Here is a 27,352-nt window from a genome sequence, read left to right as displayed (position 1 = left end):
TTCATTAGTTAACAATACAAATCGACCATTGGCGAAAGGGTATATATAATTTGCACGAGACAGAACATACAGAAAGAGCAGTCGAGCATTAATTTAACATGTACATAGCAAATAGTCTAGTTTTTATTTTTTGTCAAAAGCCGATCATACATGCATACGGGAACATGACAAATAGAACTTTTTATTTGATGAAATGGAAAAAAGAGAGAAGATAAGGGGAAAAAATGGAAAAAAAAGGGACATTAGAGAGTTGGCTTGTAGCTTCGTCGGGGCACCTTCGTAACGGTAGCATGTATAAGATCAAAATATAGCGGAAACTGCACTGCAGCAAAAAAAGTTACTGGTAGGCACGTTGCTGCATACACTGCAAATGCCACATATCTTAGTTCATTTTGTACCACAAAGAAATGTCCCGAGCAGAATGAAATCAGCACCGAAGCTATCGAAATGAACAACGATGTCAGACCTATCAAGAGCTTCCTCGGCAGGTCCTTCCCAAAATCTCTCTCTTGGTGCCGTGATGTTAAGATGGAGAGGAACATGACCAAGGCGGTGACCGAGAAGCAGAGCGTAACAAGTGATGAGATTGCAAAAAGGTGGAATGCAGGTTTGTTTTCCAACGTTGGAGTGCCTGTCCCCTCCTGTACACCTCCGGGAACTGTGGTGGAGGTGGCGAAGGCCACAGTGGCTATGAGTGCTGCGACGACGGAGTAGGACTGGGAGGTGCTAGTTAGCCACTCCGCACCTTTCTTGACGAGGCGCTTGTGAGTTTTGATGAACACCTCCTCCGGGGTCTTGCCCTTCTTGTTGTAGCGGGGCACAAAGTTGGAGGGAATTGAGTCCGTAACAAACTGCATGCATGAAGCCAAGCAATATTCAATATGCGTTATCTTATATTTATATATATATATATATATATATAATGCTAAAATTAATTGGCCCAATTGATCATCTATGATTATGGCAATCGAAAATGAAAAATATTATTTTTTACTTTTTAATTATCATGATCTTTTCATTCCTTTCATTATCTTTCATTATTCCTTGAACTGACATGAAATGGTTTGCAGATGATTTAAAAGTGAAAATAAAATTTCAATAATTTGAGGCTTTGTCAAGACGAACTGATGAAAGGATAAAAGGTTACCTAATAGAAGAAAAATATTTTTGATCAAGAATTTTAACAATCACCATTTATCTTAAAAGTTTAAACTGATGGTTGATGAGGTCAATTTAATTATTTCCATTGAAAAAATTATATTCATGATCCCACATATTACACATCATACACTACACTTTTATTTCTCTTACTAAATATATGGTATAAGGATGATGAGTTTAAGAATTCAATAAATTTAAGAAGAATAAAACCAAAAAATAAAAATAAAAATTTTAAAAAATAAAAAAAGTGTGGTGTGTGAGGATGATGAGTAGCAAAACCCTTTCCATTATAATCTTCTTAATTAAACAGGATAAATTTTAGAGTCAAGTTTGAACTTAGGACCTCTATTCTAATATTATCTGAAATCACCATTTATCCAAAAACTTTATACTGATGATAAAAGGTAAATTTAGTTATTTGCATTCTATTCTTAACAATTATCACAGAAAACTAATACCATATATTGTTCTTTCTTGTGTGTATATATATATATATATATACACACTATATATATTACCTCATACCACTTCATTTCCCATTGCATTTGCAAGGCTTCGCCGGGAATTAGCCAAGGCTTATAGGCTCCAAGTTTGGCCGCGAGATGAAAGGCACTATTCCCGTCGTTATCCACTACCCGGAACACACTATCTCTGATCAGGATATTTCTTCGTAACAAGAGTCGATATATATGCGGTTGTCTGTTCTCCACCGCCACCAACACTACATTTTTGTTCTCTGCGTTCACGTCATGTATGGCAACGGGAAGCAATTCTAGAATTTTCTCGACCATTTCGGCAATGCCATTTCTAGCAGCAATTAAGAGAGCAGTCTCCTTTTCCGTTTCCGCATTCATTTCCTTCCCTGCAATATTATATTAACGCAAAAGTTCAGAAAAATAACATCAATAACAACTTGGAAGAGGAGAATGAAATGAAATAACACAAAACTCCATGCTCCGAAGACAAGGGTCTTCTCCAGTGGTTTATTACCAAAATATAAGGATACTGATCATCAATTGGAAAGGGACTTACCATGATCCTCAAGCGAAGCTTTTTTCCCCACTCCGGTACGACTGTTTTGCTGGCCGTCGCTACCTTCAAGATTTCTTCCCATTTCACTGCTTCCTTCCACATCTTTTGATGTTTACAAGATAAGTTAACTCAAAAACACACACACACAGACACTCAAAAATACTAATTGCTAGCTAGCTAATTAATGATCAGAAAGAAGTAAATATATATATATATATATATATATATATATATATATATATATCAATTAGGATCGTGCATGGCTTACCCTCTCTGTTCTCAGCTTCAAAAGAATCACCATTAATACCGCTCAAGACACTTGAATATGGATTTGATTCGTCTTGATCTTCTCCGGCTAGTGTATCCAAAGGTTGCGAGGGCTTCGTGCCAGCGTGATAATATTCGTACATGTTAACACCCTTTAGAAGTTCGTTCATGATCTGAATCGATAATGTGTGCTGCTGTTTCTCTTCATATATCTTTCTTATCGTGGGAAGTCCTTATTAACATAATACACAAAATATCTTAAATTTTGAAAAAAATGAATGCTGTTTTTTAAAAGTATAGTACTAGCTAATAATGCATGCTCAGTAGAAATAGTTATAACTTTTGACGTTGTATACTGACATATATACCTAGACCAAGAAAGATCAGCATCATCCTGTTTGCAAGCTTGAAAAATTTGTAGAAAAGGCCATTATAATTAGCCCTAAAAATTTGAAACCTCCAAGCTGCTTCATTGGTGGCTTTGAATATTTCTGTATAAGAAGATACATGTTATTCATTATAATGTGAATATGCATGAGATCAAATGTTAAACCTACAAATAGAGTTATAATTAACAAGAAATTCTACAGTGATGTACTACAATATTATATATACTTTTGTTATAAAATATATTTTATGAAATAATATTAGGTGATAGATATCGATGTGTAAACTTATTTTTTATAAGTCTCTTTGTAAACCTAGCTAGCATATCTCGTGCCAAACAAAGAGTAGAATCAGATGCTCGTATTGCTTGCCTGGATTTCCTCCCTGTCTTTGGTTCTCTTCATCCGCGTGTACTCCAACCTTCCTTCCGATGGCGACTAGAACTTGAGAGAGAGAGAGAGAGAGAGAGAGAGAGAGAGGTTATGAAGCTCAGTTTGTAGCGCATAGCAAATGAATAATAGATACAAATGCATCAGTACGTTATTTTGTATTGATGTTTAGGCCTTGCTATTTTTATTCAATTGTGAGTCGAGCTCAAGCTTATAACTACCAAACTATATTTTGTATTTGTAATTGGTTCATTTACTTTCTTGAACGAGTTCCACTTTCTTCATGATCAAGTTGCTTGAATAATATTGATTAACTTGTTATTTTCTTAAACGCAATAAATTATTCTCATTATAATATATATTTTTAAATTCATTATTGTTTTATTATTTTCTTAACTTGATTATGCTGAGATTACATATCTAATTTAGCTCGCTAAACTATTTAAATATGAATTTATAAAAATTAAACAGAAAGTAATCTTCATGTACGTACTTTTTATATGACTTTTTATGACAACATAGATTATATATGTGTCTTACATCTTATAATTTTTCGACAAACAAGTTAGAGTTTATAAAAATAGTTGATCCGTGTATATATAAATATATATTACATTAGAAAGTGCACATGTATATATATATATAGCTTTGCATTGGCTTGTTTGGGGGAAAAAAAAGAAGCCAAAGTTTTTTGTTTAATCTTGATTTGTTTGTTAATTAATGAATCAAACTCGATCTAGTCGAGAGCTTTGCATTAAACTGCTAAAGCCGGTACTATAGTACTGAACCGTGCTCATAGCTCTATTCTGCCCTCAGCTGGTGCTCTTTGCCATCCTGCTATGTTTATATATAAGAAATTCACAGTTAAGAAAAGAAGGAAAAACAACGGCCAGTTACATAATACATACCAAATGTAATGAAATTCCAAAACAATCGAAAGAAGTTGACGCATGTTCTGTAGTTGTCGGGATAATTTGGCCGATTCCTTTCATATTTGGGACGTCCTTGATCTACCGGTAGCATAGGGAGCTGGGGATCATAATAATCGTGTGGTACCACGTCCTTGTGGTCATCATTAATAACATATATGCCTTCCAAAGTAACAATTAGCTCGTAATTAATGTCATACAAACAAAGAATCATATTATCATATAAGAGAATTGCTAGCTATACATGATGATTCATTTAACCTTTACCTTATATCTTTCATCATCTTTCAAATTTGCATTAGATTATTTGGAAACTCTTTATTAGTTTTCGCACCATGTTAATTGCGCAATTAAAAAAATTAAATGGAAGACAAAGATAATAGAATTGTAAGCCCTAGCTAGGGTTTTAGTCTTCATTTTTTTTTTTTTTAATTTTCAGATGCCATTTTTTCAATATATATTTTTAAAATTTTTTTTAATAAATCACGTAGCAATACTTTAAAAAGAATAATCTTCTTTCCATTTAATACAACATCATTAAGATAAATAAACGATAATGGTTGAATGATAATATATATCTATCTTGTGCAATTAAAATTAATTTATCTGAAATTTTTTTATTGGTATCCTTACTCTAAAAAGAATGGATAGACCTGAATCATGATCATGAGTATGTAGTTTGATTTTGATTTTGATTTTCTTTAAATGATAAGCAGTGATGATACGGTGATACATACAATGATAAATGATTCTGTTGAAAAATCCAAGGCGGCTCCCGCTTGGGAAAGCTGAAGGCTTTTCGGCTAGTAGATGGAGAGGAGCGATTCCTTCCTCATTGACGGCGTTTACCAGTCCTTCTCCAAACAGTTTAATTATGTGCAATGCCAAATCTGTATATGAAGCAATATTAGTCGGTTAGGATCAATGAATAACCAGATGGAAAAAGATCACTTTACGTTAATTGTTTATCATTTGAAAATCGATCTAGATCAGATAGAAAATGAGTTTCATGAATCCCCACCAAAATGGTCTCCTGAAATGGCGCTGTGAAGGATTGTGTCACCATTCTTCCTCCTGGAGCAACTATAGACCTCATCCAACGTAAGCATCTGGGCAAGACATTGGAAAGCTTCTTTTTTACCAAAGAGAACAGCCATGAAAAGAGGAGTCTCTCCCTCATGATTTCGAAGAGCAATCAATGAAGAATCAACCACTGCTATGCGCTTACACATGGCCACATTCCCCATCAATGCAGCAAAATGGAGAGGAGTGTTCCCTCTCTTGTTTGCAACTCCAAGAACCATTTCTGGATTTGGTTGCTCCGAAATGATCTCTGTCAGTTTCCGGACCGTCTGTTCTTGGCCGTCGGAGACAGCTAGGTGTAATGCTGTGTCCTGTAACCTGGTGATGCTGGAGACTAGAGCCATTGGATTTTCCGTACATATATTGACGACCTCATCCCATTTCCCTAACATGGCCTTTTCAAACAAGGTCGTCTCCATTTCCCGACTCGGTGGCTCCATGAATGTGACGAAATCCATCTCTCTCATTTCTCCTACTACAATAGGGTCGAACAGGGAATATATATATATATATATATATATATATATATATATATATATATATATATCGAGAGCAGCCAATAACAGGAGTTCTAGCGAGCTCCTATGTAAATTTTATCTCCTCTCAAAATTTTTCATAATTACTTCCCAAATACTAATCAAACATAAATATTTTTCAATTTCAAATATTTGACTTTTTATCTAATCATTACATAATTATTAACTTTCTCAAACATTTAAACAAAACACAAAAAATAATAGAATTTTTCAAATTTAATATATAAAAATAATATTAAAAAATAATATTCTAACAATATTTTAACTTTATAATATTTTTTATTCAACTTTTTCTCTCTAGTTATTTTTTTAAACTTTTAGTAAATCAACAGTGAATGATATAATTTTACAATTTTGGTAATGCTTTTAGTAAAATAAAATTGACGTAAATCACCCGTGAATGATTTAATTTTAATTTTAATTTTTAAAAAATTTAAAATTTGAAAGCTCAAAAAATATATTTTTAAATAAGGGAGTTAAACATGAAGCTAAACAAAAAAGTCTAATAAAACCCAATCATTGAAAAGTGGGCTACTACCCATACATACCCACACGCTAACTTTGAACACAATCATTGAAAAGTTTCTTACAATTTATTACTCAAATATTATATATATATATATATATATATATATATATATATAATTCATAGAGATAGACCTCTCAAAATCAAATGAAGAAAGTATTTGATTCTTCAAAATTATAAGGAATCAATCTTAACATGACGTGTTGATCTTGGATAAATATGTAACCCATAATTATTGAGAAATAAGTTTAATGATCGATGGGACTATATACAGTACCAACCATTGTTAATGAATATAATGATGCATCTAATTAGAATGAATACAATATAGGAATTTAAAGCCATTTGAAATATTTATATGGACAGCAAAAATATAATAGACATATATGACATTAAATATGCTTTTATCTTATACTTGAGCTCTCGAAATTCGAATAAAAATTTAAAAGTGACATTGATATGTAAATTACTATCTTGAATCTTGAGCGGGCCGGAGATATTAAAGATATAAATTATCCTATGCAATAACTTGGGCCTCGAAGGAAAGTATGTTCCAAGTTGCTTTTGATCAACACACCGCGGTATGTAATTCTTTTCTTTTTAAACAAAATAATTTTATTCTCACTTTTTAAAAAGAGAAGCAAAGGATATAATTTTGATTAACAGACAAAACACGATACTTCATGTCCGAGATTACCCAAGGTGCCTAACTTGTTCTTTCTTTAACATACTTTATAGTGTTTAATTATTATTATTATTTTTTAATTTCTTTTCGTTGTAGTACTTCTTAATCAATCTGGCCGTTATTGTTCATTTCCTGGTTCATGACTCCTGAAAAAAGAAAATTAAAAATTATATACAAAAATATCTGATAACGAAATCTGATCAACATGAGAAGTAGAAAATAATCCACTAACAAGCACTACAACAGATCATGCCTTTTGGAATGAAATTTTTCGTCTCAAAAGTTTGAATTTTTGTATTAGGATGAAAATAAAATGTCTCAAGATCGTCGTAATATCACTGTTTCAAAAAATATTTTGAGACAAAAATTACAAGTTCGTGCCAAAAAATATCTCTCACGTCCTCACTTTTTCCCCTCTCAATCCCGTACGTACATCTCTAATAATATCTCATACAACTCAAAAAGCTGGCCAAGAGTGACGTCGTTCCTTTTATCCTAATTAATTTACTCGATTGTAAAACATTCATCCAATTCATGATTCCAAGAAAAACGCTTCTTCACTTAAGGAAACAACCACTAGTACTTGCGCGCAAGATCAACTTTAACATTATTTCTGGAATTACTCGAGCAATTAGAAATGGTGTCCGTGGCCATCTTGTTCTACCACAATCCAGAGGTATGCTTTGTCTATATATATATAAGATTAATCTATTTATTTTTTGTTTACAGCCGTCTATTAATTTTGAATTTATGCTTGGATGTGTTTCGCTCATCATCAAAATTATCACAAAATATGTAAAGACTGATTATTTTCATCATAAAATTTTAAATACAAAAATTCTCTTCTTTTCGGGTTTTTGTTTGTTCTTCTACAATCTTCTTGGTGGGTGCGAAGTATCATACATAGAGTGGAAAAAAAAATGAAATTATCTTAAAGGCATCATGCATTAATATGCTTTTCTAGCTAGTTTGTAAATTTGATCGATTTGTTTAGATGTTCTAAAACCGGGGCAGATTGAACAAGTACTTTTTCTTGTGCATACTTGTAGTTCATTCAATAATCTTGTTCAGTGTTTAGATGATCACATGCAGATCAGAGATAAACTGTTATATTCATTTCTCCCAGAAGATTTAGTGCGAATTAGTTCTATATCTCATGATCTCTCTGTCTTGGAGGCTGATCACTACGCCTTCTACTTTCAATTATTTTTGCCCAAGTAATGTTAGATATATACAAGCCTTATTCAAGTTTTTGGAAAAAGTGAAAATCGCCATATACAAAAAGTGAGTTTTTTTTTTTATTATATATAATTAATAAGAGGCCGTTAAATCACAATATTACTCTGAAAGTTATAATTATAAAAAGAAGCAATTTTTCTCCATTCGACTTTTTATTATTTAAAGAAATTACTGACTTACCATGGGGAGGATCCAGTATGCCTGTGGTAGCCGTACGTTTTTGGATCCATGGCATTAGCACTCATGGTTATCAAATTATTCGTATACGTAACGGAACCTGGCATGCATATATAGGTACGTACTGTTTCGATTGTTAGGGTATAATTCTCTTTAAATATGGCACCAATGCAGTAACTTTGTTATATATGTTTATTATTCATTCTTCAAAAAATCTCCCACATTCTGATATTGTTTATTGTTACTTTGACTATATCGATGCCTAGTTCAAATTTATGTTGCTCCAAACCTCAGAGATGACACATCTTGGTTTCTTAATTTTGTCAAGAAATTCAAGATTGATTTCCCTCTTTGGTTCCTGAGATGGTGGCACCAATTTGATCCTATTCCTGAATTCTTTCCTAATAACCTTCAAAAGACCATTAAGTGTTTTTCCACTACTTTCAAAATGGATAGTTATAATTAAAAATTCTTTTACTTCCTCCATTTTTGCAAAAAATACAAGGTTCATTGGATCTTAAAATGGAGTTATAAATGGAACGGAGATATATTAGTCTATTATTGGTTCGTCAAATGGTGGGATAGATATCCCCACACAGAGGACATCATTAATAATGTTGCCAGAGATTTTCCTCAAACTGCTCCTGATCTCAAAAACATTGAGGAATTTTCTGCTATTAAATAATTAACCATGCCTGAATACCCCTTTACTACTCCCCTTGATATTGCTAATAGGTTTACTACTTTTGGTAGTATCCCTACTATTAACCCTGTTTCATTTTCTTCTACTTTTAGTACATCCTATGATCCATATGCTAAGCCCATTACCTCCACCCAATATTTTCCTGCTTCAAAAACCAATTATATTAAAAAGCTTTTTGCCCCGAATATGTTTTACGTAGAACCAAATAAGTCTATATGTACAGATCCTTTTAAAACTGCTTATACTTATTTTCCTCTAGTTTTCACTGGATTCTCGAGAATCCCACAAAAAACCCGCAATACTACTCTATTATCCTGTTCCAAACAAAATCCCTTATTATTAAACCCATGATCTTTATTTTAGATATGTGGGTCTTGGGCCATCAAGCCACAGGCTGTTGGCTATTGGCTATTGGCTTATATATAATTGGATATTAAATAAGAAGTAAAATGACGAGTTATATATAGGTTCTTAATTATTTTATTATAATTAATAAGAGGTTAAATCACAATATTACTCTGAAAGTTATAATAAAATAAAGCAATTTTTCTCCATAAGAATTTTTATTATTATTTAAAGAAATTACTGGCTTACCATGGGAGCATCCAGTAATATGCCCATGGTAGCCGTACGTTTTTGGATCCATGGCATTATCACTCATGGTTATGAAATTATTCGTGTAACGGAACCTGTCATGCATAGGTACTGTTTCGATTGTTAGCTAGGGTATAATTTTCTTTAAATATGGCACCCAGTAACTAGTTTGTTACGTTTATTATTCCTTCTTGATCATAAGCTTCTTATGAATGTTTATATTCTAAAAGTTTATATTCTTAACACTCACTGTTCTCACGTACTGTGGGCTAGATTCTCCCTAAATGAGTAGCTCCTAACACGTTGAATATTTAATTAAATAAGAATAGGTTGTAGAATCAGAGTTCGAACTCATCCATACCTCTGTTCTGATATTATGTAAAATTATAATTTATTCCAAAAATTGAGGCTGATAGATAGAAATAAATAAATTTAATTATTTGTATTATATTATTAATTCACTCAACTTGCACTTTCCTTCTTTTTTTAAGAAAGAAACAAGTTAGCAGTTGCAATGGCATGCACTAGCTAAAGTTATATTTATATATGCTGGTAGTTTTTCAGAGCAAGAGGTACAATATAAATGCAAAAACCCATTCTTTATCAATGATACTAAGCGACCATAAACGGGCGATTTTTGCGAGATAGAACAACCAATATTTGCAGAGAAGTCTAGCCCAACATTAATTTCATACAAGATATGACAAACGATTCTTTTTCTATTCTTTTGTCAAAAACAAATCACACATATGCACATGATAGAGAGATCAACTTTATTTGATAAAATGGAAAAAGAGAAAAGAGAAAGGAAAAGGAAACAAATGGGAAAAAGGGACATTAATTAGAGAGTTGCCTTATAGCTTCGTCGTGGCACCTTCGTAAAGGTAGCATGTATAAGATCAAAATATAGCGGAAATTGCACTGCAGCAAAAAAAGTTACTGGCAGGCATGTTGCTGCATACACTGCAAATGCTACGTACTTGAGATCATTATTCTGTACCACAAAGAAATGTCCCGAGCAGAACGAAGTCAACACCGCAGCTATGGAAACAAACAGCGACGTTAAACCTATCAAAAGCTTCCTAGGCAAGTCCTTTCCAAAATCTCTCTCTTGAGTTCGTGATGTTAAGATGGAAAGGAACATGACCAAGGCCGTGACCGAGAAGCAGAGCGCAACAAGTGATGAGATGGCAAAGAGGTGGAACGCGGGTTTGTTTTCCAGCGTTGGATTGCCGGTATCCTGCTTGAGGCCTCCAGGCACTGTGGTGGAGGTGGCGAAGGCCACGGTGGCAATGAGTGCTGCGACGACGGAGTAGGATTGGGCGGTTTTGGTTAACCACTCACCACCTTTCTTGACAAGGTTCTTGTGAGTTGTGATGAACACTTCCTCAGGGGTCTTGCCCTTGTTGTTGTAGCGGTGAACGAAGTTAGAGGGAATGGACGTGGTCACAAACTGCATGCATGAAGCCAAGCATTTATTGGTGGTATGTTCTCTGTGTCTATAAACGTATATAACTAGCCTTTAAATGATCTCTTAATCGAGAATAAAAAAGATTAGAAATATTTTAATTACGAAAAGATTATATAAAAATAAATTCACAAATTAACGTAACTTAATGTAGTATGTCAGATTGTATAACTACTTTTATTATAATATAAATTTAATACATCACATGAAACCACATTAACTTATAAATTTACTTTTATGAAATCTCTTTATCATTACACTAACACTTCTAAAAAAATATTATTCTTAAATCATTTTATTATCCTATGATGTAACATGAAGTAATAATAGTTAATTAATAGAATAAAGAATATAATTTCTCATTGAATATATTCAAGATCAACAAATATAAGGGTATGATTAATTAAGTGCGGCTCAAGAATAGGAACACACATATACCTGACAAAACGTTATTACCAATTTATAAGTTGTACGTGTGTGTATATATAATTCTTATATATGTGTGTGTGTGTACGCGTACGTACATACCTCATACCACTTCATCTCCCATTGCATTTGCAAGGCTTCCCCAGGAATTAGCCAAGGCTTATAGGCTGCATCAAGCTTTGCCGCGAGATGAAAGGCACTATTCCCTTTCTTATCCACTACACGAAACACGCTGTCTAATTTATTCGGGATATTTCTTTCCCACAAGAGTTTATATATTTGGGGTTGCCTGTTCTCTACTGCCAACAGCACTGCATTCTTGTTTTCTGCGTTCACATCGTTTATGGCAACCGGAACCAAATCCAGAATTTTCTCCACAATTTCTTTAACACCATTTTTAGTAGCGATTAATATTGCAGTCTCGGGTTCACTTTTCGTCATTATTTTCTTCCCTGCTATATATATTAAAAAGAAAGTTTAGTACTGTAACAACAACATTAACAAATCTTTAGATCAATCAAGAGAGACTTATCATGAGGCCCTGTTTCGTTTAACAAATGGTTTCATCTCATCTAATCTAATCTCAACATCTAAAAATCATTTAAACACAAACATTTCAATTTCAATTTTTCAATTTTTTCATTTAGCTAATCATTACAATTTTGTCAAACTTTCAAACAAAATATAAAAAGTAATTTAACTTTTTTAAATTTCAAAAATAAAATTATATTAAAAAATTATATTTTAGCAATATTTTAACTTTATAATATTTTTATTCAACTTTTCTCTCTTATTTTCTAAAATTTTATAAAAACATCTTAACTCAAACTATTTTATTACTATTAACAAATTATTTCATTACTGTTTACAGATTCTCATCTTGTCTTATATGTGTAACCAAATGAGGCTGTCGACTTAGTTTGGAATTGGAATTAGCTAGGTACTTACCATCCGGTACGGACTCTCTACTAATCCCTCCACTAGAATTGGTTTGCTGTCTACTAGCTTCATGTTTCCTTCCTTCCTCGCCTTCTTAGTTTTTACAAAGGAAATTAAGTTAATTAAATTACATAAAGCACAAGATTCAAATGAACTCCTCTATCTATATAAACTCATAGCAGTTATAATTGGGAACTTAATTAATTTGTACGCATATCAGAAAGAACTATGAGTGATCGTCGATTGTTATACGTACCTTCTCTGTTCTGATCAGCTTCAGAATGATCATGATTAGTATTAATCGCTTTGATCGGGTCTATACCGTCTGTTTCCTGCAGATCGTCTTTTGATCTGGCCGGTACTGTATATTTGGCTATATCTGACGGTTGTGAGGGCGTCTTCCCAGCGTGATAAAATTCCGACATGCTAGCACCCTCTAGAAGATGGTCCATGATCTGAATAGACAGTTTGTGCTGCTGTTTCTCCTCGTATATCTTCCTTATAGCGGGAAATCCTTATAATGTAACACGCAAAATCATATAAATAAGAAATTAAAAATAATAATAATACTAGTATATAAAAGTATAATATTAGGTAGATATGATCAGAAGGACCAAAAAAAAAAACCAGGTAAGAGCAGGATCAAATTTGTGAACAATCCAATAGAAGTAGTTAGTTCTACAGATCATCGACACACACCCCCTCCAAGAACGATCAACACTATCCTGTTTGCAAGCTTGAGAAAATTGCAGCAAACGTCATAATTAGCTGGAAAAAATCGACGGTTCCAAGCTGCTTCATTGGTAGCGCCTTTGGATTCTGCAGAAGATACGTACAAGTAATTTATGTATCTACGAGGCCTATAAATACAACCATTTTATAATTATAAAATGGATATGATGAAATAACAATATCAATATGATATGTCAATTTAAGAATATTATTTTTATAATTCTTTCAATAAACCGACCATTTGATCTCATCCATGCTAAAATAAAAAATTTCAAAAGTTCTAGTTAATCATGTGATCATTAATTTGTTAAAAAAATTTGATATAGTACTTTGAAAATTTGACTGACAATTATTATATGTATACATGAACATGATGATATGTATGTTTTCTGATCCCATGCATTACCTTCACAATCATGCTCCATACTACGAATTCAACAATTTTACTGTACTCATCACAAACAGTCAGATTAATGGAAAGGTACATATTTTAACAGATTTTATCAAAATAAACTTATAAACTGATGTAACTTTTATTATAAAGTAAATCGTTAAAATTACGTTATTTTATAAGTTTACTTTTATAAAATTCTTTAGTTAACGATTGTCTCGTGAGAATATTACAAAGTTGCTTGCCTGGGTTCTCTTCAGCGGTCTGTACTTCAACATGATGTAATCCCATTGTTATTTCAGGGTTCTCTTCAGTCTGTACTTCAACATGTAATCCCATTGCGATTTCAGGGTTCTCTTTAGCGGGCTGTACTTCTCTTCCCATTGCGTGTCGTACTTGAGGAGAAAAAAGAGGTTCAATCAGTAGCGCATGCGCATATATGGCAAATGAATCAAAATAACAAAAAACTACAAGCATGCCCTCAACATGAAAGCAGGTTTAAAAAAAATTGTTCCTAGCTAGCGCGGTTGTATTTTTTGAATTTACATAAATAGTTGGGGAGTTGTTCATATTATATACACTTATACATAACTATATATTCTCGCGAGACTACTCATGATGTATATATATTCGAAGGAACTTAAACCACATTTATCTGTACATCAGAAATAGTACAATTCCCTCTTAATTTTTTAAATATTAAATTAAGATGTGATCATAATTCGAGCTTATACAAGTTAAGCATAGTTTGAAATAAGTTTGACTCATTTAATAAAGGACAATGCTAGGACCACAGAGAAAGCTGATCTCTACATTGTACCGATAGTACAAATTATATATTTTTTTTTTCTCTTTTTTATTTTTTTTTCAAATATTTTTTAAACTCATTTAAACATTTAAAAAAAATCATAAATTCATCCAAAACACTTCCTTAAACATTAAGTAAGAAAAACACTTGAGATCCGTAGCTTCTCTGAGAGAAGCATTTTCCTTTAATAAAATGTTTAAAGTCGACTCAAGTTTTTACAGTACTTAAGCTCGGGCTGTTCATGAATAGCTGTGTTCATTTACAACCCCAGTTGTTTCGCTGCACTCTCTGCTAATTAAGCAGATGTAAACTACATGAAAATTAATTACCAGCTGTTAAGAAAAGAGAGAAGAAAAATGATGAGTTACATACAAAATGTAAAGAAATTCCAAAACAATCGATAGAAGTCGTTGCATGTTCTGTAGTTCTCAGGATAATTATTTGGATTCCTTTGATCTATCGGTCGCATAGAGCGCTGGAAAAAATGATCATCCGGTTCCATCACCTTGTGCTCGTCAACATATATGCCTTTCAAAGTAACAACAACGGATAAGATGAATGATTATAATCCGACATTGATGTCATGATGCAAGCAAAAAACTCATGTTATCCCACCAGAATCCAGATCGAGAAGTCCGATAATTCAGTACGGAATGGATAATAATAATCATGTACAACAAAAAAGAAATGCTACTCATGCATCCTCCCTAAACTACACATGTCAGTTATCATTCTTGTCCTTTTATTTGAAATGCATATTTACACAACAATATGTTTTTTTTATAGGCCGTACGCATCAATATATGTACTCTTTATTAAAAATGAAAAATCACGTATTAGTGTGTGGTGTGGAGAAAAATTAGTAGAATTTTTCACAATGAGATTTTTCACAACAAAAACATATATTATTGTAAGCTAGCATATATATATGTACATATATATATAATAAATGTTTTAATTATAAGGAAATTTCAAAAAAATAAATTTACAAATGTACGTGATTTGATATGATATATTAAATAGTAAAATTATTTTTTTATTGTAAAATAAATCTAATGTATATGAAAGCACTTCATTTTATGATTTTATTTATGTAAAATCTTATATATATATATATATATTGCAATGCCAATATTAATTATAAAAAGGAGAGAGGAAAATAAATTCAAAGAGGAAATAATATTTGTCTTGGTGATATGTACATACACTTATAAATAATTCGTTGGAAAAATCCAAGGCGGCTGCCGCTTGGGAAAGCTGAAGGCTTGTCCGCTAGTAGATGGAGAGGTGTGATTCCATCCTCATCGACTGCGTTTACCAGTACTTTCCCGTACAACTCAATTATTCGCAATGCCAAATCTGTCGACATGTGAAAACGAAGCATTAATTCGATATTTACCCATGCATCTAATTAATTAATGTAATATTTATCATACACAAAAAAAGAAAACAAAGATACAATTAATAATAATATTACTCACCCAAATGGTCTCCAGAAATGGCGCGGTGAAGAATCGTGTCACCACGTGTTTTCCTGGAATAACTGTAGCGCTCATTTGCGGGACACAAATCGTAGAGACATTGGAAGGCTTGTTTTTGGCCGAACAACACTGCCGTGTAAAGAGGAGTCTCTCCCTCATTGTTACGTTCTCCGATTAATATTGGAGGATCAACTCTTGCTATGCAGTCACACATGGCCTCATTCCCCATTAGTGCAGCAATATGGAGAGCGGTGTTCCCTCTCTCGTTTTTAGTCCCGAGTAGCAATTCGGGATTTGGTTGACTGGACATGATGATATCTGTGAGGTTTCGGACCGTCTCCACTTGACCGTAGGAGACAGCTAGGTGTAACAGTGTGTCCTTCAACCTGGTGATCCCGGCCACCAGCGACCATGGGTTTTGCGTACATATATCGACGACTTCAACCCATCTCCCTTTCATGGCCTTTTCGAACAATACGTCCCCCAATTCTAGATTCATTAGATCACCTGTCATCGTCGGATCCATTGTTGCTCTCCTTTTCAATTCTAGGTATACGATTACTATTCTAGTGCTTGGATGAAGCTAGGAAGCCAGACAAAATTTAGATATATGGATATATGGCATGCAGCCGATGACACTACTAGACTACTAGTGCTGGTGGGTACTGCGTGTTGATTTATACTCGAGAAACCAAATCCTGTGCCGTTCACACTTTCAAACCAGCACTTTGTTTGATATGTAAATAAAAAGGAAATATACTTCTAAAAAGAAAGATTATTCCATGGATGAATGGGAAGTGGATTAATAAATGATATTTACAGTCATAGAGTTCGTAAGTGTCGCACATTCATTTGAATAAAGTGAATAAATATGAGATCTACATAAAAAAAATTAATTTTTTAATAATAGACTCCATTCTTTTTCAAAATGAGTGCATGACACTTGTAGATCATCCCAAGACAATATCTAACATTACTTTTTAACAATATTTATTGAACATTTAAGCTAGCCTCATTTGGGTAATAAGATGAGATGAGAAATCTATGAATAATAGTGAAACGGTTTATGAAATTGTAAATAGTAGTGAAATGGTTTGAGTTAAGATGTTTTCTTAAGTTTTTGAAAATGGAAGAACAAATTGCATAAAAATATTATAAAGTTAAAATATTATTATAATATAATTTGTTAATGTTATATTTGTTTTTTATTTGAAAAATTGAATTGTTTATTGTGTTTTGTTTGGAAGTTTGAAAAAGTTGTAAATTTGTAATTATTAGGTGATGATCACATGAAAAAGTTAAAGATTTGAAATTAAAAAGTATTTGTGTTTGGAGAAATAATATTTGTAGAAATAGAGTACTGTGCAAGTGTCTCAGTCATTTTGAAAAAAGAGAAATACTTTAGACACAAAAGAATTATACAAAAGTAAATCAACAAATTGATATGGTTTGATGTGGTAGATCAGATTGTAAAATTATTTTTATTGTAAAGTAGATGTAACGGATCCTATAAACTATATCATTAATTTTTGGATTTACTTTGTATAATCTATTTATATATTTAGAAGTTCTCTTAAAAAATGAATAAATATGGAACACACATATGAAAAAATTAATTCTTAATAGTGAACCCCACTAATTTTAAAAATGAGTGCGCATCCATTTCACAAGTTATAATTGTCTCTAGTACTAATCGTTTGTTTAAGTGATGTTTGGGAAGAAAACAAGACGAAATGAATTAAGATAGGTTCTTAAACGAGGCCTCAATGTTGTCCACAAAATTTATGTAGATAATATATAATAAATATTATAAGATCCATAACTAATAAATAAGTTTATCGGACGACATAAACCAACCATTGTTAACGAATCAAATGCATCACAAAGTAAAAAATACCATGTCGGACAAGACACAACAATTTTTACAATTGTTGTTTATAATCTTATATATTTTAAATTATTGAAGAGTATTTCGGTACAATTATAATACTTTCATAGCTCTGTTTTCTAAAAAAATAAAAAATATCTTCCATTTAAACAATTTATCAAAAAACAATTAAATGGTTGTCTTGAATTATCTCTATGAGATAGGACGTCCCATCCCGCAAGACTTGGAGCTCCAAGCAAGGTATGTTCCAAGTTGCTTTTCACAAGACTACTGTACGTACGTAATTCTAGCTTTCTCTCCCTAAACAAAAGAACGATAGTCTCACTTTTAAAAAAGAGAAAGGGAAGCATATGTATCATGCATGTCTCATGCATGGCTTTTTTTATTAATAGAGAAATTAAGCGTCATATTTTCGATACAACACTATACCAAAGGTGGCAGCTTATTGTTTCATATTTACATATATAGTACTTCACTTTTTCATCCTTTTTTTTTTAAAATAATTTTTTGTTGTAGCTCATTTTTTTAATTATAAGCTCTAACCCAATATGTTGGTTATTGCTCATTTCCTGGTTCTTTCCAGAAAAAGAAAAAGAAATATTTATATATATATATATATATTTATATATAATGAAATATATCCGGTCATAAATTATGGTTACAAAATTTGAAGTAAAGGAGTATAATAATCCTATATGCAAATTGAAGGGAAAAAAAGATACATGATGAGGCCTCCTTTAAATTCAAAATCCACCTCAACTGATCTTAACTCATCTCACCTCATCTTTACAATTTTTTCAAATTCGCACATAAAATATAATAAACAATTTAACTTTTTCAAATCTCAAAATAATTTTATCAAATTTTCACACAAAATCTAATAAATAACTCAACTTTAATTCTATTATTCACAAATTAACTTAATTTATTTCAACTCATCTCTAAATTCAAACCACTCGTAACTAAAGTTCTAGTTGAAGCTTGCCCAAGTTACAAGATCAGAGTTCATACATATATTGAGAAAAAAAAAATTCGATAATAATTAATCTACCAATTAAGAAGTCATAAATTAAAGATCATGAGTCTGGGTGTAGTTTCTGCTTTCTGGAAAACGGCCTCCACTTGATCGATTGAACATGTCAGAATTAAGAAAGGAAAATGCTATTTAAATTGAGAATAAATGCTACCGATAAAATATATAGATAGATTGTTTGTTTTTTTAATTTTTTTATTTAATAATTGAGGAAGTGATTATTATTTTTTATTGTTTAAAAATATAAAAAAAATTGTAAAAATAGTTAAAAAATAAAAATAAAAATAAAAATAAAAGTACAATTGCATTTGTCGGTGGAATGCAAGGACACCATTCTCATTTTTTCTAATTGTCCCAAAAGAAAAGCGTTATGTATTCTATACGTCTCATGATCAGTCGCGTCTCGACATTCTATTATTCTTGGAAGCCAATCATATCAACATCGAATCTGATCACTTTTCCTTCTATTTTTACACTGTTTCCGTTGCATTTACGCCCGTTTGTTTTCAGAGATGAGATGAGATTAAAGTTAAAAAGTTAAATAAAATATTGTTAGAGTATATTTTTTAATATTATTTTTGTTTTGAAATTTGAAAAAGTTGAATTGTTTATTTTATTTTGTATTAGAAGTTGGGAAAGTTGTAATGATTAGATGAGATGAGATGAGATGAGATGAAAAGTTTTCCCAAAACAAACGAGGAATAAACCAAACAACAATTATATATATGCATACGTGGTTTTAAAGTGACTATCAAAATTGATAATTTGAGGGTGATTATAAACTGGGTGCAGGATAACATGAAGAGCATTTGTATATTTTTTCTTTCCTTTTTTTTGACAGAATAAGCAAACTATTGCCAAAATTCATGACTTACAATCCATTGAATGTATATTAAATAACTAAATTTATCACTATCAATCAATTTATATCTTTAAAAATAATTTGTGATGTGACAAGACATGTCTCGAAATTCAAAATTAATGTAAAACATTAAATCGGTCTCTTTATAATATATATTAATACTTCCATTTATGTGTGGGCTATACTACCTTTTAATAAGTGGATTTATCATGTAGAATACTTCATTAACTGAATAAAATATAGAGTCAAAATTTAAAATCTAGGCCTTTATTTTGATGTGAAAATATCACTTGTTTAAAAGATTTAAATAGACAGAAGAAGTATTTTAATATACTCATTATTAAATTAAATTAAAAATATGATATCACTACTTGTTACTAAAGTAAAAATATCCTCCGTTTTAAAAATAATTGTAACAAATGTTGTGAGGCTTTGTTTGGATAATGAGTTTATCTCAATTTATCTCATCTAATTATTATAATATTTTCAAACTTTTAAATAAAATATAATAAACAATTCAGCTTTTTCAAATCTCAAAATAAAAATAATATTAAAAAACTATATTCTAGTAATATTTTATTCAACTTTAAACTCTCATCTCATCTCTTCTTAACTCAACTCGCTATCCAAACCTCTTATCATCTTATCGTTATAATTTTTTTAAAATTTCACACAAAATATAATAAACAATTCAATTTTTTCAAATTTTAAAATAATAATAATATTAAAAAATAATATTTAAAATTTTCATTTAAAACTAAAAATTCTCATCTCACTATCCAAACCTACCCGCCTCTCCTCTGCCATTGGCTCAGCATGACTTTTGATTTTTTAGAGAGGCCGAGTAAGACTTGATTATTTTCCACCTGGTCTTTTCCTACCCGCGTAAGTAATTCAAGATTTTCTTTTTAAACAAATGAACTATATAAGTCTCATGACTCTCATTTTGGAAATACGATTAGATGAGCAATCTATAAATAGTAATAAAATCATTTATGAATAATACCAAAGAAGTCATGCATAAAAGATTCTAGGGCCCTTTCACTAGAAGAAAAATGTTGGAGAAAAAACATTACATGTATTCGATGCGAAGCTATTTAAAAGGTGATGCTACAGTCCCATGGGAGCATTTTACGGGGCCACACGCAAAACTTTTCTTTTGCATGTGCGGCCCATAAAATACTCCTCAAATATTTATCATTTGCATTATTAAAAGATGTCTATGCACACTCAACCTAATAAAAGTAAAAGACTAAAAGCAAAAAGGTAAAAATATGTTACAACAAAATATATATGCTCTCGGTCAATGTAATGAAAATGGAATAATAACAAAGTAAAAGGCCTAGAAGATTCTTGGGTATCCGAGAATATGAGAATATTGTGTGTGGCGCCCCCAATCCCATGTAAGAAAACACGGATAATCGAGACGCCAGGATGATGACAATACGGTCACGCATTCCAACGATAGTGTTATATGTGTGTACATGCAACAGTGTATAATAAAAACGCAGCGGATAATTAAGTCTACTAAGTACCAGAATTTAAACAAAATTTAAATTATCTGTAAAAAAGTTTAAAAATTATACAGTCATCCCAAAATAAATAATACAAGTCTCAATAAAATGAGTGATACCAAATCACTCCTCGGGCGGAACCGAATCCTCAAGCTCACCCTCTTCTTCATCTGCATCAAAATCTGCGTTACCACAAAATGGTACCACAGGTAAGTATAACTCAAACAACCCTCAAGAATAAAAATGCATTAATGCAACCAAAATGCATGCATATGATGAAATATGCATTATTCTCAAAATATCATTTTCTCCGAAAATGAATATTTTCCAACACACGCCAAAATCTCATTTGGCCCAAAATATCCGTAAAACATTTTTCCAGAAAATGGTTCACATAAAATCCTTTTATTCAATACACGCTATTTTTTCAGAAAATAGCCCATTAATCCATTATTACCATATGCACCATGATCTCCCCTAGGGACCATCCGCACGTTCTGGCTTCGTAGCGATGCCCAGTTCCGCGCCCAGCGCGTTCATAGCCAAGCACCCACTACGCAACAAGCGATACCCAGTTCCGCGCCCAGCGCGTTCGTGGCCAAGCATCCTCTAGTTCCTGCCAGCAGAGGGACCACGGAGTCATCACGAGACCATCTCGTCCGATCCCATTGTCGCCCAGCGACAATCCAATGGACGTCACTCAGTATATTCCGCTCCCGAGTGACCAGAGGAGCTCCACCGAGATAATACCCCATCTCGGCTTGGGGTCATGATACACACGCACCCAAAAATCCTTTCACATGAAAACTCAGTTTTCAATAAACACATGAACATGAATGCAGTACATGAAAGCTCAGTTTTCTTTACAAATATGATCATGCGTGCAATTATGCAATGTACATATACCACACAAATCCCAACCAACAATTCAGCACAGCCCAAAACACACAAACAAACTTCCTCCACTAATCCATCCGACCTCCGTACTCCTCAGACTCAGTCCGGTAAAACCAGTCAGATCACAGTGAAATGAGTTAGTGTAAAAATACATTTAAATCACGAAAATTCTTTGGAGAAATACTTACAGCACTATATAGTAATTTTTGAAGGATCACGGATGATGGGAACCAAGGTGGGCATAGTCTTAAAGATATTTTACAAGTTTCAGATGAGCCAATTACAAGAATTGATGCAATCCACTTAGGACTAGTTTAGCAAGAACCCAAAATTCAAGATGGGCTTAAAGGATGAAGATTCAGTTTTGATTCATTTGATAAGCTATGGAAAGGGCAACGACAAGACTTAAAGGTTTTGGGCTCTTGAAGGGTTTCAACTTATTAATTCATTTAAAGAACTTATTTTATTAGTTTAGAATAATTGAGTTTATTATGGGAAGCACTTAAGGGGGCCAATGCAAGGGCATGTTGGGAAAGTTATTATTTTATTGAACTAAGGTTAGGGTTACTGTAGCCGAGTTACCATAGCGCGGCACTGTAGCCGTGGCACTGTTCATTAGGTTTATTTTGGAAGATGGGGATTTATTTTGGCCAAGGTTTCATTAGGTTTTGCTTTAAATACTCTATGTAGTCTCATTTTAATCAGTTTATGAAATTTGATGAATTTATTCATTGTGAGTTGAGTTTTACTCCTCTTGTTCTTAATTGAACTTTTAAACTTATCAAAGGTAAATCACAACTTTTGTGGCGATCCTCCTTTATAATCTGGGTTCTTGAGACGGGTTCTTCAATGGGTCTAGATTTTAATATAATTTAGGTTCTTGAAACTGGTTCTCATCGGGTCTAGGTTCTCCATCCATACTTGATTTTGGCTTTCTTGGGGAGTTTTCAAATTGATTGTAGATTGAAGGGATTCCGTTCCCGCGGGTTCATATCAACGGAGGCGCAATAAGTGACAATGCAGCTACGGAACAGTGCCAAATGCACTATGGCCGTGGGTCTCAAAGGCCTACTTTTGAACAGGTACAAACGAAAACCCGAGATTGATAGGGTAGAGCTTAGGGATGTCGGTGAAGCTAGTGGTGGTGGTGGTTGGCCGTGGGTGGCAGCGAAATGGGTGGTTGAAGACCAAAAATACCCAAATCGAAAATGTTGATGAATGTGCTTCACCGGCGACGGATCGGAGGTGGGGTTGGGTCCAATGGGTTGCTAGGAGGTCTAGGATGATGTAGTGAAGAAATGGTGGCCAATGGTGGTGCGATGGCAGCACAGCGGCGCAAGGAGTGTCGCGGCTTGGAGAAGCTCGTGGTGGCTAACGGTGGCGCGAGGAGGGCTAGAAATGGAGGGGTGGGCTCGCCGAAGGGGTGGGCGGTGTCGCGTACGGCGGCGCGAGACGATGGCTGGGTGGAGAGGAAGAAAACGCACGGGAAGAGAGAGGGAGAGGGGTGTCGCGCGGGAAAGCAGAGGAAAAAAGAAGAAAAAGAAGAAAAGAAAAGAAAAAAAGAAAGAAAAAAAGAGGAAAGAGAAAATAAAGGGAAATAAATGAGGTCCAGTTCTCATATCTTGGGTCACAAAAATGATCAAATAGAAACGATTTTAAAACAGCAAGTTAATTAAAATAATTTAAACCTAAAGATAAAGTGAAATTAAAATAATTAAATCCAACAATAAATTAATTAAATATGAAATCAAATTAAATGCATAACAATAATTAAATATTAAGAAAGCACATCAAAATAATTTTCACCAAATTAAAATCATAAAAATAAACCCACTAAAAATCCAACCAATTTTAAAACAAGAGAATAAATTTTTGAATCCATAAAAATAATTTCTTCAGTAAAAATATACTAAAATACGGGGTGTTACATTGTGTATCTAAAAATTAAAAATAAGTAAAATACAATATATTTATACTATGGACAAATAATTGACCCTAGAGTACATCTAAGATACAACTAACACGTGCAAAATACATTTGATACCTCCCAGCTTCAAGATGGAGTGTAAATAGAATATTGAACTCCTGTCTTGATGATCAAGTGTTAAAACTGTTGATGGCCAAGAGTTTTGATATGAACATCAGCAATATATGGGTAAGGAACCTATTAATAATGCAAATGGCTTTTAAAACAACATCACCCCAAAATTTAATCGGCATGTGAGATTGGAACATTAAGGCTCAGACTATGTTAATAATGTGTTGATGTTTTTTCCCCACCGCATAATTTTGTTGTGAAGTTTCAACACAACTGTGTTGATAAATGACACCTTTGGAATTTAAAATTGTGGAAAGTGAAAATCATGTACCATGATCAATATGAGTTTTTTTAATTTTGGTATGGAATTGAGTTTTGGCTAGCAGAATAAATTTTTATTGACAATGGACACTTCAGATTTAGATTTGAGAAGATAAACCCGAGTGTCACGAGTAGAATCATCAATAATCGTCAAGAAAATTCTGTAACCTTCAACAGTAGGGATGGAGAATGGTCCTCAAGCATCACAATGAACAAGATCAAATGGAAAGTGATGGTTACTAGGAAAATGTAATTTTTTCTGTTTGGCTAGTGAACAAATTGTACATGGAGTATCAGGTACAACCAATTCAAGAACAAATTTATTCAAAAATAGCATCCTTGAATCAGAAAGATGACCTAATCTACTATACCAAAGCTCAAATAGGAAGCATTTGGAGGATGCAAAACAAGTAGGTGAAAGTAAAGCATTAACAAAACTAGAAATTGTAGTATATGATTAGGAAAATATTGTAATTGAGGAAAAAAAAAGGAGCTTGGTTGCTACAAAATGTAAAGTCCTCCTCGTTGTCTACCCACTCCAATCAACCTCCAGTAGATTAAGTTCTGAATGAGACACAGATCAGAAGAAAACAAAAAAGGCAAGTGAGATTGCTTACAGAAATCAACTTGAAAGTAAACGAAGGATTACAAAGAAAATCATGAAGAATAAGATGTTTAGAAATACAAATAGTACCAATATGTGTAACTTACGCAAATCGACCATTAGGAAGTTTGGCAAATGTATCAATAACAAAAGTGATGGAAGAAAAAAAAAATCTACAGAAGGAACCATATGATCTATGGCTCCGTATCAAGAATCCAACAATTAGGATGAAACAAATTAGATTTGGCAGAAGAAAAACAGAACGAGTATTATGGCACAAGTGATGAGGTAAAAAAATACCATAAAAAGGAGAGGATGTTGAATCTATGGCATTAAAAGCATGAGAGAAATCATCAGAAATGTTTGGTGAGTGAAGCATGGACAAAACATTGTTGATGTTGAGCCTAAGTTAGAGAAAAAGGAGATGCAGCCAAGAAAGCGTTGTCACTGAGAACAACTTGATTGGCCATAGACATGCCTTGACTTTGGCTTATATACAGGTAGAAATACATGCAATTTATAACACTTCTTTATAACATGACCAGTGATTCTACAATGTTTACAGATTGGTCATTCCTTCCTGAGAAGGATTTAACAAATCTAGAGTTATCAGATTTAATAACAAAGACATGTGAGCAACAGAGGGAATGGGAGTAACCCAAACTTCTCTTTGTTGTTCTTCTTGTAGAACAAGAAAAAAAAAACCTTGTTTAGAGATGGCAGAGGCTCCATTAACAAGATTTGAGCCCTTGCAGAAGAAAAAGATTTATTCAATCCTAAAAGGAATTGTAAAATGTGTTCTTATTGAACATAGGAGTTCAAAGTATTCACAGCTCCACAAGAAGAAGTTGGAACAGAGATGCAAGGGGATCCGAGTCAGATGATATTAAGTTGTCATATTACAAGTTGATGGTGTTGAACTACCTTGAGACAACAGATCGGCACAATGAGAGCAGGAAACCGTGATTTTTTTCTTGATTTGGGACAGTTTTGAGCACGTGTCTAAGGTCTTCTAAAAACAACTATCCGGTTCTAAGGTATTCTTAGAATAAGGCCAGGAGATAAGAGGAAAGTAGCATTCAAGACTTAATGTGGTTTTTATGAGTGGACGGTTATGCCTTTTGGACTGTCCAATGCGCCTAGCACGTTCATGAAAATCATGCATCAAGTTTTACGACCTTTTATAGGGAAATTCATTGTCGTTTACTTGATGATATCCTCATTTATAGTTCGACATAGAAGTCACATTTAGATCACTTCTAAGCTATTTCTTAGATGCTAAGGAATGAGTGTTTGTTTGTCAATCAGAAGAAGTGTTCGTTCTTTACTACTTTAGCCACTTTCTTTGGTTTCTTGTGTCTACTGATGGTGTGCATGCAGATTAGTCAAAAGTATATGCAATTTTGGAGTGGCTCATGCCCAATACTTTGCACGATGTCAGGAGTTTCCATGGATTAGCATCCTTCTACCTCTAATTCATAAGAAACTTTATCACTCTGAATACCCTTATCATAGAGTGCCTCAAGGGATGTGCATTCTAGTGGTCTGAGGAGGCAAAGGCTAGTTTTCAACTGGTCAAGCATAAGATGACAGAAGCACTTCTCACTCTTCCAGATTTTGAGAAGGTGTTTGAGTTTAATTGTGATGCATCTGGGTTGGCATTGGTGCTATGTTGAGTCAAGAGGGGCACCCGATAGTCTTTTTTAGTGAAAAGCTGTCTGCGTCCAAAAAATATTATTCCACTAATCATCTGGAGTTCCAAGCCATCATTCAGTTCCTTAAGCATTAGCGACACTACCTGATACAGAAGGAGTTCATCCTCATCATTGACCACAAAGTTTTGAAGTACATCAATGGTTACCACAAGTTGAGTAGGCGGCATGCCAAGTGGGTGGCATACTTACAGGAGTTCACATTTTCCTTGAGACATCAATCAGAAAGCCTGAATCGTATAGCAGCTCCCTTGATTTGAAATACTGATGGCCAACAAATTGATTTTGTTTTACTTAATGGCTATTTATTTCATGGACTCCAGTTAAGCATCCCAGATTGTTCACTGAGGCAGCAGATTATTAGTGAACTTCATACTGAGGGTCACTTTGGGTGAGACACGACTTTGGCCTTGACCTCATTCGATTACTATTGATCAAGCTAACCAGTGATATGGCTCGTTATGTGAAGCGATGCTTTGTGTGCCAACAATCCAAGGGTTTCTCACCAATGCGGGCTTGTACACTCCCTT

General features: G+C 33.2%; 2 protein-coding genes across 4 annotated transcripts; both read right to left on the bottom strand.

Annotated features, from left to right (window-relative positions):
- Positions 1-159: 159 nt before the first annotated feature.
- LOC108986247 lies at positions 160-5,697 on the bottom strand. The gene is made up of 9 exons (XM_018958808.2): positions 5,187-5,697; positions 4,903-5,055; positions 4,145-4,327; positions 3,219-3,290; positions 2,829-2,951; positions 2,462-2,692; positions 2,194-2,295; positions 1,680-2,023; positions 160-851 (listed from the first exon to the last, which is right to left on the bottom strand). The coding sequence occupies exons 1-9, from the start codon at positions 5,686-5,688 to the stop codon at positions 243-245; spliced, it is 2,319 nt and encodes a 772-aa protein (XP_018814353.2). The 5' UTR covers positions 5,689-5,697; the 3' UTR covers positions 160-242.
- Positions 5,698-10,489: 4,792 nt separating this feature from the next.
- On the bottom strand, positions 10,490-16,559 carry LOC108986245. 3 transcript variants are annotated; one of them, XM_035693475.1, is made up of 9 exons: positions 15,954-16,559; positions 15,679-15,831; positions 14,845-15,000; positions 13,910-14,059; positions 13,241-13,360; positions 12,798-13,055; positions 12,551-12,634; positions 11,705-12,057; positions 10,490-11,161 (listed from the first exon to the last, which is right to left on the bottom strand). In XM_035693475.1, the coding sequence occupies exons 1-9, from the start codon at positions 16,477-16,479 to the stop codon at positions 10,550-10,552; spliced, it is 2,412 nt and encodes an 803-aa protein (XP_035549368.1). In that variant the 5' UTR covers positions 16,480-16,559; the 3' UTR covers positions 10,490-10,549. The 3 variants fall into 3 exon arrangements, with proteins under 3 accessions (XP_035549368.1, XP_035549370.1, XP_035549369.1); XM_035693477.1 differs by having other exon boundaries at positions 11,705-12,054; XM_035693476.1 differs by having other exon boundaries at positions 12,551-12,631.
- Positions 16,560-27,352: the final 10,793 nt, after the last annotated feature.

Source organism: Juglans regia, chromosome 8, assembly GCF_001411555.2.
Source record: "Juglans regia cultivar Chandler chromosome 8, Walnut 2.0, whole genome shotgun sequence".
NCBI lineage: Eukaryota > Viridiplantae > Streptophyta > Magnoliopsida > Fagales > Juglandaceae > Juglans > Juglans regia.
Note: the sequence above shows the minus strand (reverse complement) of the source record. Positions and strands in the feature narration are given on the sequence as shown.